General features: G+C 42.4%; 2 protein-coding genes across 3 annotated transcripts in view; one reads left to right on the forward strand and one right to left on the reverse strand.

Moving 5' to 3' along the window:
• The window catches only part of LOC110497396 (deoxycytidylate deaminase), a 43,754-nt gene extending 38,948 nt beyond the window's left edge, over positions 1 to 4,806 (reverse strand). The window contains 2 exon segments of the mRNA XM_036954336.2: positions 283 to 400; positions 4,657 to 4,806. Coding sequence (XP_036810231.2) covers positions 283 to 400; positions 4,657 to 4,697 — 159 coding nt within the window. The 5' untranslated portion in view covers positions 4,698 to 4,806.
• A 10,062-nt stretch (positions 4,807 to 14,868) lies between these two features.
• The window catches only part of LOC110498655 (protein WWC2), a 40,024-nt gene continuing 38,615 nt past the window's right edge, over positions 14,869 to 16,277 (forward strand). Inside the window, exon 1 of one of the 2 annotated variants that reach the window (XM_036954338.2) lies at positions 14,869 to 15,394. In XM_036954338.2, coding sequence (XP_036810233.1) covers positions 15,261 to 15,394 — 134 coding nt within the window. In that variant the 5' untranslated portion in view covers positions 14,869 to 15,260. The remainder of the gene's footprint in view (positions 15,395 to 16,277) is intronic. The other variant, XM_036954339.2, reaches the window with a different exon arrangement.

The following is a 16,277-nucleotide window of genomic DNA, read 5'->3' on the forward strand; positions in this document are numbered from 1 at the left end:
CCGCCGTCTTGACCGGCAGTGTCAAAGAGTGGCGTCTGTGCCAGGGCCTGATCTGAAAGGCAGGGGGGCTTCATTAAGGGCGAAGGGCCTGGCATCTGGATTAATATTTAATAACAGGCGGGGCTGTGGACACCTTACATAGCCATGGTAGAGGGAGAAAGGGAGAGAAAGCGGGTTGGAGGGCTGGGGGGGGGGGGTCAGGATCAATGAAGAGGTGGTGTAGGGGGTGATGATGTTACCTAGGATCTTGAATGCTTCTCTGAGCTGTGTGTGTGAGTTTACCTGTGAGCTGGGATCCTTGCTTCTCTGAGCTGACAGGAAAGCTACAGCCATGAAATATTCAGGCCACTCCAGGTAGTCCTCACGCTTTTTCGTCTGAGCGGAACCAGAGGCCGGGGTCCTAATGGAGGGGAAGAAAGGAGAAAGAGATGGATAGAGAGAAAGGAAGGAAACGGAGAAAAGGTCAGAACGGGGGGAGACAAAAAGAAGGAGACAAAATAAAATGGAGGTCAGAAAAATGGGCGAAAGAAAGGTGAGGAAGAGAAATAGAGGAGAGAAGGGGAGAAGGAGAAGACAAAAGGAGGGAGGATGAGGGAAGGAGAGCAGGTGAGTCTTCGGGATAAGAGAAGACAATAGAAGGAAAGTGACAAGGTAGGGAGGGATGGAGTAAAACAACAATTAAATCTTCAAAATGCTCGCTGGTCAAAAAGGAGCAGTCGGGCATCGGTCGCATGTTTCACTTGAGGGCAGCATGATGTCGTCTCGGTCTCCGTCCTTTACAAAGGAACACGCGTGCCGGCGTGAACGCAAACCGCACACAAACAAGTTCAGACCGACACTTCACACGCATCGATTCAAAGGGCTTCAAACCTGGGTCTTAACCCCACGGAGAGCAGACGCCCACTCCTTATAATTACAACACCCCTGTCTAGAGCCCTCACTATCCCAGCGTACCTTCTTCGCGTTTTGAAAACCATTATATCCTCTCTTCACTGCTGTGCTCCAGGCCACTCACCCACCATTACAGATCCAGACACAGGAATCGGGAGCTATTATGGGTACAGTCGCAGAAAGTCCCACTGGGTCAGGCTGGAGCACCTTGGAAACTGAAGCAGCAGTACCCAGCAATTAAATACTACCCAACGCCAACCTAGGGCGGATCGTGCCATAGATCTAGGCCTAGATACCATGTCTGCCGGTCTACAAAGCACTCTCTAAAGTGGATCCAAAGACACAGCAGAAGAGGAAGGGATACTTTGAGGTCCTCCACAGTTTGGGGTGTGATCTCTCGGCCGTGCGTTTTCCGACCTGGCAATTAAACCCTACCCACCTGGCTGGCACACGACAAAGAAATGAAAAGAGTTCCGACCTAGGGCAATAGGGCCAATCGAGACCCATTGCTGTCCGGCAACGCACCACATCTGCCTTTCTACAAAGACCAGATCGGTGACGTCTTTTGCCTATACCCCCCTCCCCGCAGACACGACTAGACTCGAAAGAAATGAAGAAGGGATCAGAGAAAGAGATGGAGGGAGAAAGAGGGATACTTTCGGAGTCTGACACTTTGAACTCCTCCACAGCGCAGACGGAGATCTCGTCCCTACATTTCAAATTGGCTAATGGTTGCCAGCATGCGGAGCAAGACTGTCAAAAGGGGAAAACTTTAAAGTGACATTTCCAGGCGTTCGGCCGCATGAAGGGGCCCACATCATAGGGCAGAAGGTCCGTCGTCTCTCAAAAGACAAAAGAAACTACTTGTGTGTGCCTTTTCATTGCGGCTTGATCAAATGAGGTGGCATTTGTATTTAATTAGGCCGAGAGAATCTCGTTAGAGAGGCTGTTGTAAAATCATTTACAGTTGATGTAGCGATTTGATTTGTTCAAATTTTTAATAAGCAAGATGAGGGGAATAATACATGAAATGAATCATAAAACATTCGCCGAAACACATTTTCAGTTGAGTCGGCCTCCACCTTCCAATGCAGACTTTCAATCTGGTCCAGCTTTTTAAGGAGAGCATCTGACTCTTCCTTGATACATCTAATTAAGCATTGGTCTCCGGGGAAGCTGTGGTAGCGTAAACGTCTTCTGTTGTCAACTTGTGCAGATGGGTCTTCCTTCTCATCGTTCATTAAAGCATCACCGCACCGGCCGAGAATCTTAATAAATCGCCCCACCTGAGACCTGACACCTGGTGGAGTTCACGCGGTCTTTCAGAACCCTGGAATCGTCCTGCTGCCATATGTTCAAATGCTGACATAGAATTACAATGACTAGAACAGTCAGACATTCCAGTGCCCAATCCCATGCCGCTCAAGTTCAATTCATTGTAATTCTATGGTTCTCCTATGCTACTCCAATGCCAGCTGTTGCTCTGGTCTCACAGTCCACCCTTCCCTCCAGGACATTAGTCCTTTAAATGAGATGCAGATGAGTGTGTTTGCTCCCCTGGGCTCTACTGGCTTTCCTAGGCACCAGATTGTCATATCAGAGGTCCTCCTCTCTGCAGAATGGTGGCCGGCCTTCCTAAACAGGATTTTCAACCGTACAGCTGCTGGGAGAAGAGATAACATGCAATGGGATAATGCTTCCTGGGCGTTCTCCCTTCTGGGATTTATAATTCCCAAAAATGCCCATTCCTTATTGGCTTAATGAGCGGGAGGATTAGGCTATCATCGCGCTTCAAAGCAGCACGTCGAAATAGGACTTTTCCTGGCTATACTCGGGCCTACATCGTAGGCTCTATCTGGGGACAGAGGTTTGAAAATGAAGGCATTAGGCTACCTGGCTTAGTGAAAGTGCAGAAAGCCTGTCCGAAAGGGACGGTCGACATAGTGAGTGGTATTAGGGAAGGCAGGAAGGCACCTCGGGAATGCCAAGTTTGCCAACGTGCACCTTGCGTGGGGATGGAAAGGTCAGAGGTACGCGACCAAACTGTCAACTCCATACATGCACCCTATGGTTGAATTAGGAATTTAATAGGACATGTATGGTTGCAACCAGTCCAGAGTAGATATGAAATAGGCCGGCTTATATGCCTAGCCGTCAGCCTCAGCATTCTTCACGGCAATGATGAGGATGCAAAAGCAGAGGTGGACAGAAGAACATGAGCAAACTGTCAATGCGATGGCAAGCAACAGTTACTCTGAAGGCAGCCTAAAGAGTTCAGACTGAGGGTTGACATGGAAACGGTATAGGCCTTCAGCCAAAGCATTCTTCACATCAGTGAAGGTGATACAAGCGTAAGCAGGGTGTAGAGTTGAATACATTCAAAGGCTGAACTAGTAAAAATAGACAGAACAGCGGTGTGCCGTACACTGAAAAACATCTATGATGAAGGCTAAACCTGATGCAACCAGTCTCAAAATGCCATCCAGATTTCAAATCAACCACATCCGGAACTCAAGCCTTCATAACAGCGTGAAATCCCGGTGCAAAGAGACTTTTATCGAGCTTGTGGAAAGGCCCTGGGAGGCACTGGCTCATTTTGGGGGATCAAAAGAGCCAAAGTGGGCCCTCAGCCAGCTAAGAGGGGTGGTGAAGAGGGCCAGGGGCCACAGGGGTTGGCCCAGGTCCCCTTAACCTTTCTGGGCCCCTGGCACTCTGCTGGGCGACGGGAACCCCTCCAAGTTTGTGCGAGACAGTTGAGGGCATGTTACTGGTTGAGCTAGAGTGCTCCTCGTGTTTGACATTTGACACAGAATCAGAGTGACAGTGTGGTTGGGACTGGGAGCAGTGTGTGTGGGATGTGTGTTTGTCCTCACTGCCCTCCTGCTCGTTAGCTTATGCCCTGTGCCAACACTGCTGTCATTCCATGGGCACACCCTCAAATAAGGATGAAAGGTGGGACACACATCATCCCGTTTTGAGGGCCACGGATTCATATTGTACTATTTTCAGCTGAAGAGAAACTGTGTGTGTGTGTGTGTGTGTGTGTGTGTGTGTGTGTGTGTGTGTGTCATGGCTTATGCAGGATCCATAATTCTACATCTTACACATCCCCCCCCCCCCCCCCATGTCTTTCACCAAGATGGGATCGGGAACTAAGGGGAATAGGAAAGATATTACCTGATGCTAAATATAAAACTGAGACACAGTGCACGGAAACTAAGTGAAAATCATGTCTATAGAGGATAGATTATATTTTATCCTGAGAATGAGGACAGCTACAGCAGTTTCAAAGGTGTGAAAATCATTTTTCTGACTTTGTGTCCACACACACACACACACAGTTGAAGCTGCCAACCCTCCCCAGTCTCGCACACACACTTTTCCCTCTTCGTTATTCCCACAACTCTCACTAAATGCCTTGATCCCAATGAAGTTAGCTTTAATGTATACCTACCGATAAACTAAGTGCCTAGCTTGTATGTGATCTTATTCCAATATACTGTACTGTAACTTAGCTATATATATATATATATATATGTCCATCCATCTTACTAGCTAGCTACATTGCTAATGACTTTCTGAATATACTGCTAACAGCAAACGCGATCTATGTGTATTTCTTGAAGTTGTGTGTTGCTATCAGAGAACTAAAGGAGCTAGCTAGCTACTACTACTTAGCCTAGCTAGCTGGTACTACTGTAAAACGCATGCGACCAAACAACTGACAATTCGCTGCGAACTTCAACGGGAACACATAAAAGTTACCCATTCAGTTGGGTTGCCTCGTTCTTCATTTCTTGGCTCATCTTTGCTGCCAAGCTGACACTGTACAGATGAGTCGTAGGGCGCCTTTCTTCCCCCCCCCCCCAACACAAGCCAAAACCACGCCTTGTTATTCCCGAGGGGCGTTTCACAAGGCGTTGAGCGCTCTCCAAATCTGGAAGTCAATATCACCTAGCGCGAAATATCAGCCACTGATTAATAACATTTCCCCGTGTTTCAAGATTGACAATATAATAACATAATGTCGTGGACCGAGTGAGCCCTTAACGTCCCTTAAACGCTCAAAGACAGGTTCAATGGCTGTAGCAGAGTGCATTCAACTGAATGATTAGCTAATAAACATTTGAGAAATTGAGAATAATACGCATATTCTTTTACCTGATAATAGGCTACTACTGATAATATAGCAACTTCAAATACCGAGCTTGTAACGTTAAGTAGCCTAGGTTGGCGGACCTTCAATTGAGGGAGTTCAGCAGAGTTCTCGGAGACATTTTTACAAATCACTGAAACTCTGAAAATAAATACATGGGCAAATGTTACCAAACATGATAACGGTAGGCAGTTTATTGTTAAATGACACTTTCCATCCATACCTTGGAAGGTCACTGTCTCTGCGCTGATCGCCTATGAGTGAGACAACGCCAGCTAGTCAATGGGAGCGTAGTAGAACACCGGGAGCGTTGGTTTTGGCTTAATAACTGCGTTGGGGGAAAGAAAGACGCGGACACAGCACAAGCATGAACATCTCCCACGCTGGAAATTGTAATAAGGTCCAACCCCCAGCCTATATTAGTGAATGTGTGGTTGTCTTGTTGAACAAACATCTGTAGAGCGCACCAAACTACAGTTAGTCTTCCAAGGTGGACTTCCGTGAACAATATGTATAACCTGCGAAATGTGTGCTCTCTGCCACTGTAAACTGAAGAAATTGCTGCATACGACCAAAAAAAACAGTAAAGCGAGGGACATAATATATCCTCCCCGGCCACTACGTGGCAGTCATGTGTCTTATTAAAACCACAGACAAAACCAGGAGTTAGCTGTGTGGCTTTGTGTGTCGTCACAGAGAGTCAGAGGTGTTATTGTAACTGTAATACATTGGGAGGTCTTCCATTTTTACTGAAATGTAATGATATTCCTGAAAGATGACCTGCTTTAATGGCCTGGAAAATATGTTTCCTGCACAATTTTCCCCCTCATAAAGCTCTTTTGTGGAATAATTCAGACATAACTGTAAGGAATAAGTCATTATTCTACCCCAGCTGGCATGAGAGGAATATTGACTTTGTTCTTGATATTTTCGACAACAAGGGTAATATTCTCACACATGAACAATTTATAACATTGAAAGAGCTTCCAATACCTTTCAGAGAGTTTATTTCTGTGATCAAAGCCGTTCCCAGTGGTCTAACTACACTTATGAAAACTCATCTTAATTTTGGGAATGATCACAAAGTTTATCCAGAACTCAGATTGGAAGGCGTGGGCTTACTTGAGAGATCTTGTTGTAATAAATATATAAGACAAATTCTTAATTCACAAAACCAACTTACACCGAGAGGAAAGTTTTTCTGGAACATGCTTATTCCTGACATTGTCTGGAAAAATGCACGGTTAAGGCCTTACAAATACTGTATACCAAACAAAGTTAAGGAAGTGCACTTCAAAATTTTACATAAAATATATCCATGTAATTCTATGATTTCCAAATGTGTGGCTATTGATGATATCTGCATTTTCTGTGAAAAAGAAGGTGAGAATCTGTCTCACTTGTTCTTTGAATAAAAATGTGTGTCAGAATTTTGGAAAAACCTTGCAAAGTACTTATTTACCATTATGAACACTGCCTATATTTTTGACATGATAGACATGTTACTATTGCAATGATAACAAAACCACTGAAATGCTTGTTCATTTTTTTTTATTCTTGTTGCCAAAATACTTTATACACAAACAAAAATTCAAAAATTCTATACCAAAATTACACATTTTTCTGATTTCATTTAATGATCTTATTAAAACATTAACCCTAGTGAATAACAACAAGAATAACATATTCATGAATCATTATAATCATTATAATCATTATAATAAGATATTTTCAGAGTGAATATAATTGCTGCTAAGTTTTCCAAAAACGATGTTAAACAGCTGCTCTGAATTAAGATTCAAAGATGTCTGCAGAAAGAATGGGGTGTCAGCTGTGACACCTTGAGTTTGAAATAATATATTTTGGTTATTGAACTACAGTAGGTGAAGTGGATTTCCACTGGTAACTGAAATATGGTAACATAATTACATCATGGGTCCCTGATCTGTACTACACAGAAATACATAATTATAGATATGAATGTCATTCTGCATGGTGATTTATCCTGAATAGGTACACGAAGGGAGAAATATACAATATCTTCCTTTGCATATATGACTATTATTATACAAACTGACTATTATTCTAATGATTTCCGCCCCCAAACAAGACCACATTTCTTTTCTTTTATTTTAATGAACCTTTATTTAACTAGGCAAGTCAGTTAAGAACAAATTCTCATTTACAATGACGGCCTACAGATTTGGTTGGTCCGGACCAGACCAAATCTGAACCAATCATAGACGTCTAACGTTTCACAAGTTTGTACACCAGAGTACAGTATAGTAGAATTCAGTACAGGACAGTAGAGTAGAGCAGTTGTTCCCAACCTCTTAGGTTACTGTACCTCCAACTATTTTTCTCTGCCCGGAATAACCCTGATTTACCCCCTCATGTGCATTTTACCACTAGGCCTATGGTCTCATGAGACTTCTCATGTGCCACCTGTGGATAGGCCAAATAGCCCCAGGGGTCCTAGTACCCCTGGTTGGGAACCACTGGAGTAGAGTATAGTACAGTAGAGTATAGTTCAGTACAGGAGAGTACTGTAGGGCTACTGTACTGAACTACACTTTACTTTACTGTACTGCACTCTACTGTACTCTACTGTGCTTCACTGTACTGTGCTTTCCAAACATGGTTGGTTCAGATTTGGTCTGTGGATGTTGAAATCAAGTCCGGTCCGGACTAAAAAAAACGATGTCTGTGGACGATGAAATTAAAGCCAGGGCGAACTGACCAAATTTCACTGACTTTTCAATGTCCATGGGCTTCCGGTGTCGGTCGGTGTTCAGTGGGTGCAGAAGCTGGTTACAGTAAATGGAAAGCGAGGATGGGTGTCGGTAAATTCCAGGAGAGGTCAAATGAACTGGATCTGTACACAACAGTATGCCAGTGGAAGGGAAGACAGTAGCAAGTCACCTAGCTATGGTTTGTGGCTACTATGATTTCCCATTGTAGCCAATTCAATTGCAATAATTCCGTTACAGATTTGGTAACAGAATTACGAGTTTTAATCCCTTTACAATTCATGAACAAAAATGTATATCAGTAAATACACTAGCTAATTGGTATGTCTATCTTTACTTGTTATTTCTGGGAACTTTGCCTTGTGCCTTGAAATTAGAAAACATCTTAAAGATACAGTATGTGGGTTTTTGGTAAAGGAATTCCAAAGCACAAGGCATTGATTCTTAAACTTGCAGACGGCAAATAATTCATCCCAAATTAAATATGGGTTGATATTAGTTAGCAGGGGGACTTTACTTCAACATTATTGTGTTTAGATGTATTTCTGATACCTTTAACCTCTACGGGAGCGGTGACCCTCCCTGTGGAACGGTTGAGCTAATGTGCGCTAATGTGATTAGCATGACGTTGTAAGTAACAAGAAAAATTTCCCTTGAAATTCGTTCCTATGACCTTCTCATGTTGGTGCTCATGGGTCCTTTTATGGAAATGAACTACTGCATTGTGGGTAATGGGCCCGATTGCTCAGGTGGTCTGGCATATGGTATGGGCCTGTCTCTCAATTCAATTCAAGGACTTTATTGGCATGGGAAACATATGTTAACATTGCCAAAGAAAGTGAAGTAGATTATAAACAAAAGTGAAATAAACAATAAAAATGAACAGTAAGCATTACACTCACAGAAGTTACAAAAGAATAAAGACATTTAAAATGTCAATATTATGTCTAAAGTACAAAAGGGAAAATAAATAAACATAAATATGGGTTGTATTTACAATGGTGTTTGTTCTTCACTGGTTGCTCTTTTCTTGTGGCAACAGGTCACAAATCTGGCTGCTGTAGTACGCACACTCCCTCTCTCTCTGCCCCTCTCTCGCTCTCTCTGCCACTCTCTCTCTCTCTCTCTGCCTCTCTCTCTCTCTCTCTCTCTCTCTCTCTCTCTCCCCGCCCCCCCCCCCTCTCTCTCTCTCTGCCCGTCTCCCTCCCCCTTCTGCCACTTTCAGGAGGAATGGATCTCCAAGAGATATTGGCCAGATGCATTGAATTCCACTGTTGCTAAACCGATTAAGATTAAAATGGCTTTTTCCTAAGGAATGCATCAGTCATGCTGTAGTTGATTACGTAAATATGTATTTCAGCAGTTTGTTTAGGTGTTTGTTTGAGTTGAATAGGGAGAGTATTGACGACTAACTTTTTCTCTCTCACCTCTCTCCTCTCTCTCTCTTTGATGCAGGCTCTATTTTGACCAAAGATATTTCCCTCTGCCTCGTGTTGACCATGTCACAAACTCACAATGGTGCCCTTCTCAAGAGTCACAGCCAAAATGGTGTTTGACTGACTGGTCCGAAAAGGTAGTCTCACTTGGCCAGACTTACACACAGGCATCGGATGGGAACGAGACTTCCAGAAGGGTAACAAAGGTATCAACTTCAGTCCAATTACATCATACCTTAACCCCTGACGTCATGCCCTAGCGCCGTACCATAGGTGTCCGTATCTGTAAAAGTGCTCGAGCGATATCTTATGTCAATGTATAGTGTGACAGATTACTGCTAAAATAGACGTCATCATTATGCAACTTACTATTGCATTCTAGTCCGTCTGAGTACGATCTAGCCAATTCTGCTGTAGTAGAATTGATCAATGGAATGTTTTTGCAGATACAGTGAGTTTAGGGGATTAAACAGGTAACTTTCAGATGACTTTGGCTTTGAAGGGGTGGCGGGCGGAGGGGGGGGGTGATTTAAGTGGGGAAAGACGGGTGGAACTGCTCTCAGCAACATCAAAGCTCTACTTACCATTAGAGCAATTTTAGCAGCTTAGCTAATAGTGGTAGAGGATTGAACCAGAGGTAGCATCTGAAGAAAGCCATGTCTGAGTGTCAAATGGCACCCTATTCCCTATATAGTGCACTACTTTTGACCAGGGGCCCATACATTATCTCACTATGAACGGAATAGGGTTCTGTTTGGGATGTAGCACATGACTACCGACGACAAGAATGCTGCGGAATTCTCGTGCTAAACCACAAGTAGAGAGGAGAGCCCACTGACCTAACTCTCCAGAAATGTGCTTAGCAGCTAAAGCTTCACCACCACACAATGAAGTCTATGGAGAACTCCGAGAAAACTGATGAACAAGTGTTTATCTGTATTTTCCTGAAAATATTGAAATGAATGGAAGATACTGTATCTCTCTGTCTTGGTGGTTTGAAATGACATTCTTGAAAGGGTTTTGTGTGACCTTTAAAGAAGCTTCTATTGGTTCGTTAGAATGTACAGGTAATTGCCAAATTAAGGGAAACACCAACATAAAGTGCCTTAATAGGACGTTTGGCCACCACGGGCCTTTAGAACAGCTTTAATGGGCCTTGGCTTAGATTCTACAAGTGTCTGTAACTCTATTGGAGGGATGCAACGCCATTCTTCCATGAGAAATTCCATAATTTGGTGTTTTGTTGGTGCTGGGAAACGCTGTCTCAGGTGCCGCTCCAGAATCTCCCATAAGTGTTCAATTGTGTTGAGATCTGGTGACTGAGACGGCCATGGCATAGGGTTTACATATTTTTTTGCTCATCCAACCATTCAGCTCATCCAACCACTCGTGCCCTGTGGATGGGGGAATATTTAATCCTAGGGTGCCATAGCCATGGTAGCCAAAATAATGGCCCAAATAATAGCCTTATACATGACCATAAGCATGATGGGATATTCATTGCTTAATTAACTCAGGAACCACACCTGTGTGGAACTACATGCTTTCAATATACTTTGTATCCCTCATTTACTCAAGTGTTTCCATTACTTTGGCAGTTACCTGTATATCTGAATCAGTGTTCTGGCGTGCTGTAGCTGTATGACACAAAAGGAGGCTACAAATAAAGGACCCCCGGGCGGAGTGGAGGAAAGAGCAGGAGAGGATGTTGAAGGAGTACCTGACAGTAGCCCGGGATGCCCTGGTCACCCAGAAAGAGCTGTACCCGGTGAAATGGATGGATGAGGGAATGCATAGAAGGATATATGGATGGATTGATGGGTAAACAAAATAATGACTGAATGGATGGGTGGGTGAAAGGATGGATGAATTAACAAATAGGATGAGTGGATGGATGAACAAAGGAATGCATGAATGAATAAATGAACAAGACTTATTTCCATTTCGGTCCTCATTACCAGGTCAAAGAGCAGTGTTTAATTGGGAGATCTGGGGACTAAGACACACACCCCCCCTATGCTCCTTTGAGACCCCTCTTTCAAAGTCACTGATACCTCTTCTTCCAGCCAGGGTAGCCAAAATAATGAGCAACTAGGCATTTTTATACATGGTCCTAAGCATGACGGAACGTTGATTGTTTAATTAACTCAGGAACCACACCTGTGTGGAAGCACCTGCGTTTAATTGACTTTGTATCACTCATTTACTCAAGTGTTTACTTGATTTACTTGTAGGGCATTGCTATTCCAACCAAAACTAAGATGGCAGCCAGTCACCATCCCTAAAGTATCTATCAGTGGAGGCTGGCGAGGGGAGGACAGCTCATAATAATGGCTGGAATGAGCCATCCTCCTCTCAGCAGCATCCACTGGTATTCATTTATCAAATGTGACAGACGATATAGAAGGAAAGTAGAAGCTTTTGGTTTTCTACTAATATGATTCCTGCATGTTCAGAAAATCTGATCAAAAGGTCGGGAATGTCCCCGATCTACCAAATTGAGTTTGGAGATAGTGGGTAAAAAACAAAAAGACAAAAGATGTTTACCCGCAGCGATGTGAGAATGATTTATTTCATCATATTGCGTAGTCAGCAGCACTGCAGAAATGGCACCCTTTCCTGAGCTATTCTCTCTTCCTCCCTCTTTCTTCTCCAACTCTTCTTGATCTATGTATTGCTTTCAACATCTATCAAACTTCCTGTCTTATTTACCACCCCACTGGGCTCACCACGTCATTTTAACGTGGGCATTTCTGGTTGAGACGTTGATCAACGAGCCTTTATTCACCCCCTCGAAAAGACTGCCATAAGTTTGCTGAATTCCCAATGTGTTATCACTAATGCTTTCAACTATCTAAAAGCACAACCAAATTCCAATAGAAAAACAATGTCAGATTTTTTGCTTCGTTGTCATCTAAATGTGTTATCGCCGCGCTCTCGACAATTTAAAAGCACGACAAAGTTCAAATGGGAAAACAATGTCAGATATTTTGCATTTATACAGCAACCTAATGTCTTATCACTGTGCTTCATCTAATAGCACAACCAAATGACCTGGACTGCAGTTGAGAATACATTGAAAGTGCATTTGCAAGTGATCAATGCTGTTCTCAATTCTGTGACAGATGTTTATATTGTGAAGATCTCCACAGACCTGCGACCTTTGCATGCTAGCTTGAACATACATACTTTCTATGATTACACAATTAGACCTTTATAGTTACAGTAACCTCAAAATTTGGCCATGGTTTAGTTACTCGTTTTAAGGTTTAACAAAAAAAAAACTGTTACGTTAGTTTGTAAGATAGCCTTAATTTACTGTATTACAAGTCACATCGAATTGTGTTTGGTTGACAGCGCGACCAAATATCAACGTTAAAGGAGATGTATTGAATGCTTTGATAGTTCCATCTTAACCACTGTATTATTCCTATTCTTAAACTTGTTTTATTTTTGGTTTAGTTGGGAGACGTGAATCCAACATATCATTTGTTAAGTTAATAGGCAAGTTAAGATTACATTTGACATCAACCAAAGCTTGGAGCACAAGGCCTATCTATATGTAACATCGATTTTGAGTTGAACCCTGGGTTGAATTGAAACAATAGCTGTTGACTGACTTCGCAAATGTGACATAGGCCTGAATGACTTAGATTTCATTTTCTTTATTGAGCCTACCCTTTGGAATGACTTCGATCGCAACTGTGAATCTATTTCGTTATGAAAGAGATCTCTCAATAATACTTCTCATGATTGCACATTGCTAGTAGTCAGTCACAAATATCAAAGTCAAGCCGGACTGGTTAACACCCTGGATGAGAGACGAAATGGATAGCTGTAGATAGATTAACTCTCCAGTAGGAGGTGCTGCCTAGCCTATTGTTTTTTTTTCTGATAGTGGATATGACATTGAAGATCTAACATTATTTCAAAGGTACAAATTCAACATATTATATAAGGGTTTGTCTATAATTGAGATGACCATGATGATGTAATTCTGTGGTTGAAATTTCACCCTCAAAACAACAGTTTACATTGATGACTTTTTGCAAATCCAATGCATTATTTACATCGATTCCAAGTCACAATACGTTGACAAATGACATTGAAACAACATTGATTCAAACAGTTTGTGCCCACTGGGACCTCTCATGCATCTCCTCCCGCCCTGTCTCTACCTGTCTCCCAACTTCTCTCTTGAATGTCATATCAACAATATCTCTGGCTATGCCCTACACTGACCTGTCTTCCATGTATTCTCCTCCCTTCTGCCCGTCTCTCTATCTACCTCTCTGTATTACTCCATTGCTCCCTTGAATTTCAAACAATATTTCCAGCCTTGCCCTTCTGACCTGACTGCCCTCTCCGTCTCCTCCCTGGTCTGAATGAGCAGCCTGCGAGGCTGATGAGATGAGGAGAGGAAAGGAAAGGAAAGAGAAAGGTGCTGTGTACCTCACATCCGAAAATGACATCACACAGACTCTGAGATAAAGACATATCCCGGCTCTGATCAGAGAGTGACATTTTATTCTGAAAAGGCCCACCTACAGGGGGATCAAAGGTTCTCTCATAAAGTAAAAAGGATTCATATTGCCATGGACAGAAGTTAACAAAAATGTAACAATTGGTTGAGAATGGTTGGGAAAAGTTTGAGAAAAACAAAAAACATCCGCAGTCTGTGTATTCCTAGAAACAGATTGTCTCACTATAGTTCCTTTTGAAGGGGAGATAAACCTTTTCCAAATATCTGTACAGAAAATGCGTCAAATTGCATCCTAGCCCAAAGAGAACAGACAAGCAATTGAAATTGTATGAATAAAACTGGTGTTTTTCCCCCTGGCCCAGAGTTCACTCAAGGCAATGTCTTGTATCCTACGTACCCTGTAGTGTGACTCCATAATGCCTTGCAGGATTACAGCTGATGTTTAACCGCAGGAGTGAAGAGCAATGTGATTATTTCACTAGCCACAAAAACAATGCTGTTAGTCTGTTACTTTTATTATTGATCTATGCGTGAGAATCAGCAGGTCTCTAGATAATCACATGTATATCTGTCAGGGCTATATACAAAGCTGAAATATGTACTGATTCCCCCATAACAGTCAGAAATAGACAATATAATTCTATAACATATGCTATAACACTGATATACACTGAGAAACATTAAGAACATTAAGAACATTACAAAACATTAAGAACACCTTCCTAATATTGACCAGGTCAGATTATGTCATGGGAAAGAGCAGGTGTTCATAATGTGTATAGGCTTATAGGATGCCCTTTACAAAAAGTTAAGGAGCCACACCCTAATGGAGTAATTTCCCTCCCTTATTCGTATCACAATGACCGTTTACCACTTCAACATAGACACCAATAAAATACTTTTTTTTTTTAAACAGCAATCACAGATTGTCCCTTAAAAGTTATGCAGTGTTGTTAAACTTTCTCTATTATTATGTTCGATAATTATTTCCCCAAGAATATGTAGAAATTTAATTATCTGGGGACATATCATATTGTATCCCTGTCACTGTCCCATCATCCTATCTGCCTATATTTTGCAATGGTGCATATTTCACCATTCCAAAACCTTTTCTCCCAGTTCTTGCATAGAGCGACAGCGGCCGATAACAAAACTATTTAACGCGGCGGTGTAATGTGTCCCGCTTGTCTGGTATGGGGAACGGGAACGTGGGGATGGGACCAAATACTTCGATGGGACCAGTGGAACAAGTTGTCCTGACAACACACATTTTCCACGGGTGATGTCTTGGAAAGGGTTAAGCCGCAGGAATGCAACGCTCAGGAATGCGCATGCAAATAGATTTATGCTAATGACATGCTAATGTCCCGTTGGCTGGGAACGGAGTCAAGTCTGTCTGTCCCGGCCTATGTGTTCAGCTAGGAACCCAAGATGGAGGACAGGGGAACGCAAAACATGGATCTTTACTGAGTTTTTTCCGTCGCTTTTTAGTATTCCACTGGAGTTTTTTTTTTTAACCGTACTTATGGCGGAACTTTTAGAAGATGAACATGCCTAGGAAGGGGAATGGCCAGCTGCCGTTACCCGACGGCTGGGAAGAAGCGAGGGACTTTGACGGCAAAGTGTTTTATATCGACCACAACACTAAACAAACAAGCTGGATAGACCCGAGGGACAGGTAAGCAAGAGAGCGTCTGCGAAATTTTGCGAAGTTGACACGGGCAGCGTTTGTAAACAGTTTATGAACAGTTGATTACACACTTTTACGACACAAAAGGGTTTCGAACAAGCAAATGCCTTGAACAGTAACGGTTACAGTGGCTAGTTTGTATTTTTATAGTGTGAAACTATCAACACGCCTTTGCTAAATTAGCTAGCATAGCATAATGTTATTGCGAGAACGTGCAGGATATTTGAGCATATCTAACCTTAGCTATTGCAAAAACTCTAACTGATAGCCAGTTGCATAGTTTAGAGAAATTGAATTTCAGCTGGCTATGCCGGATGTAGCTTGCAGCTAGCTATAGTTTGCTAACTGGATAGCTAACTTTCTGATGCCATGGTTTGGAATAAATTCCTTACGATGCTAACGTTAGCTAGTTTCACAATTTCAATGAGGATTCAACAAGCCATAGCTAGCACCATTATTCTTGTGAGCTAGCAAGCATATCAAACCAACGTGTTGCTGTTGTTGCTGAGATTCTAGAACTTCTACTGCGTATGATTCCATTTGATCAGAGACGCAAATAGGTAGAAAATAAAAGCAATACTAAAGTTATTACAGTAAAATAAGCTATTTCATTACAGATGGCTATACTTACTATCTATGAAAAGGCAATTACAATGCTAGGAAGAAAGTGGAGTCTCCTGCACTCTCTGAAAGGACTCTGATAATCTATGCCACTTTTTTTTTTTTTTTTAAAGCTCCAGCTTCCCTAAATTATCGTTTTGGCTTTTGTAAATGTTTGATTAAATTGTCTTGAAAAATATGGTAATCTGAGCATCTGAGATCCCCCAAATTTAGGGGCTCCCGAGTGGTGCAGCGTTCTAAGGCACTGTAT

Source organism: Oncorhynchus mykiss, chromosome 19 (assembly GCF_057628025.1).
Source record: "Oncorhynchus mykiss isolate SJ-2025 chromosome 19, ASM5762802v1, whole genome shotgun sequence".
NCBI lineage: Eukaryota > Metazoa > Chordata > Actinopteri > Salmoniformes > Salmonidae > Oncorhynchus > Oncorhynchus mykiss.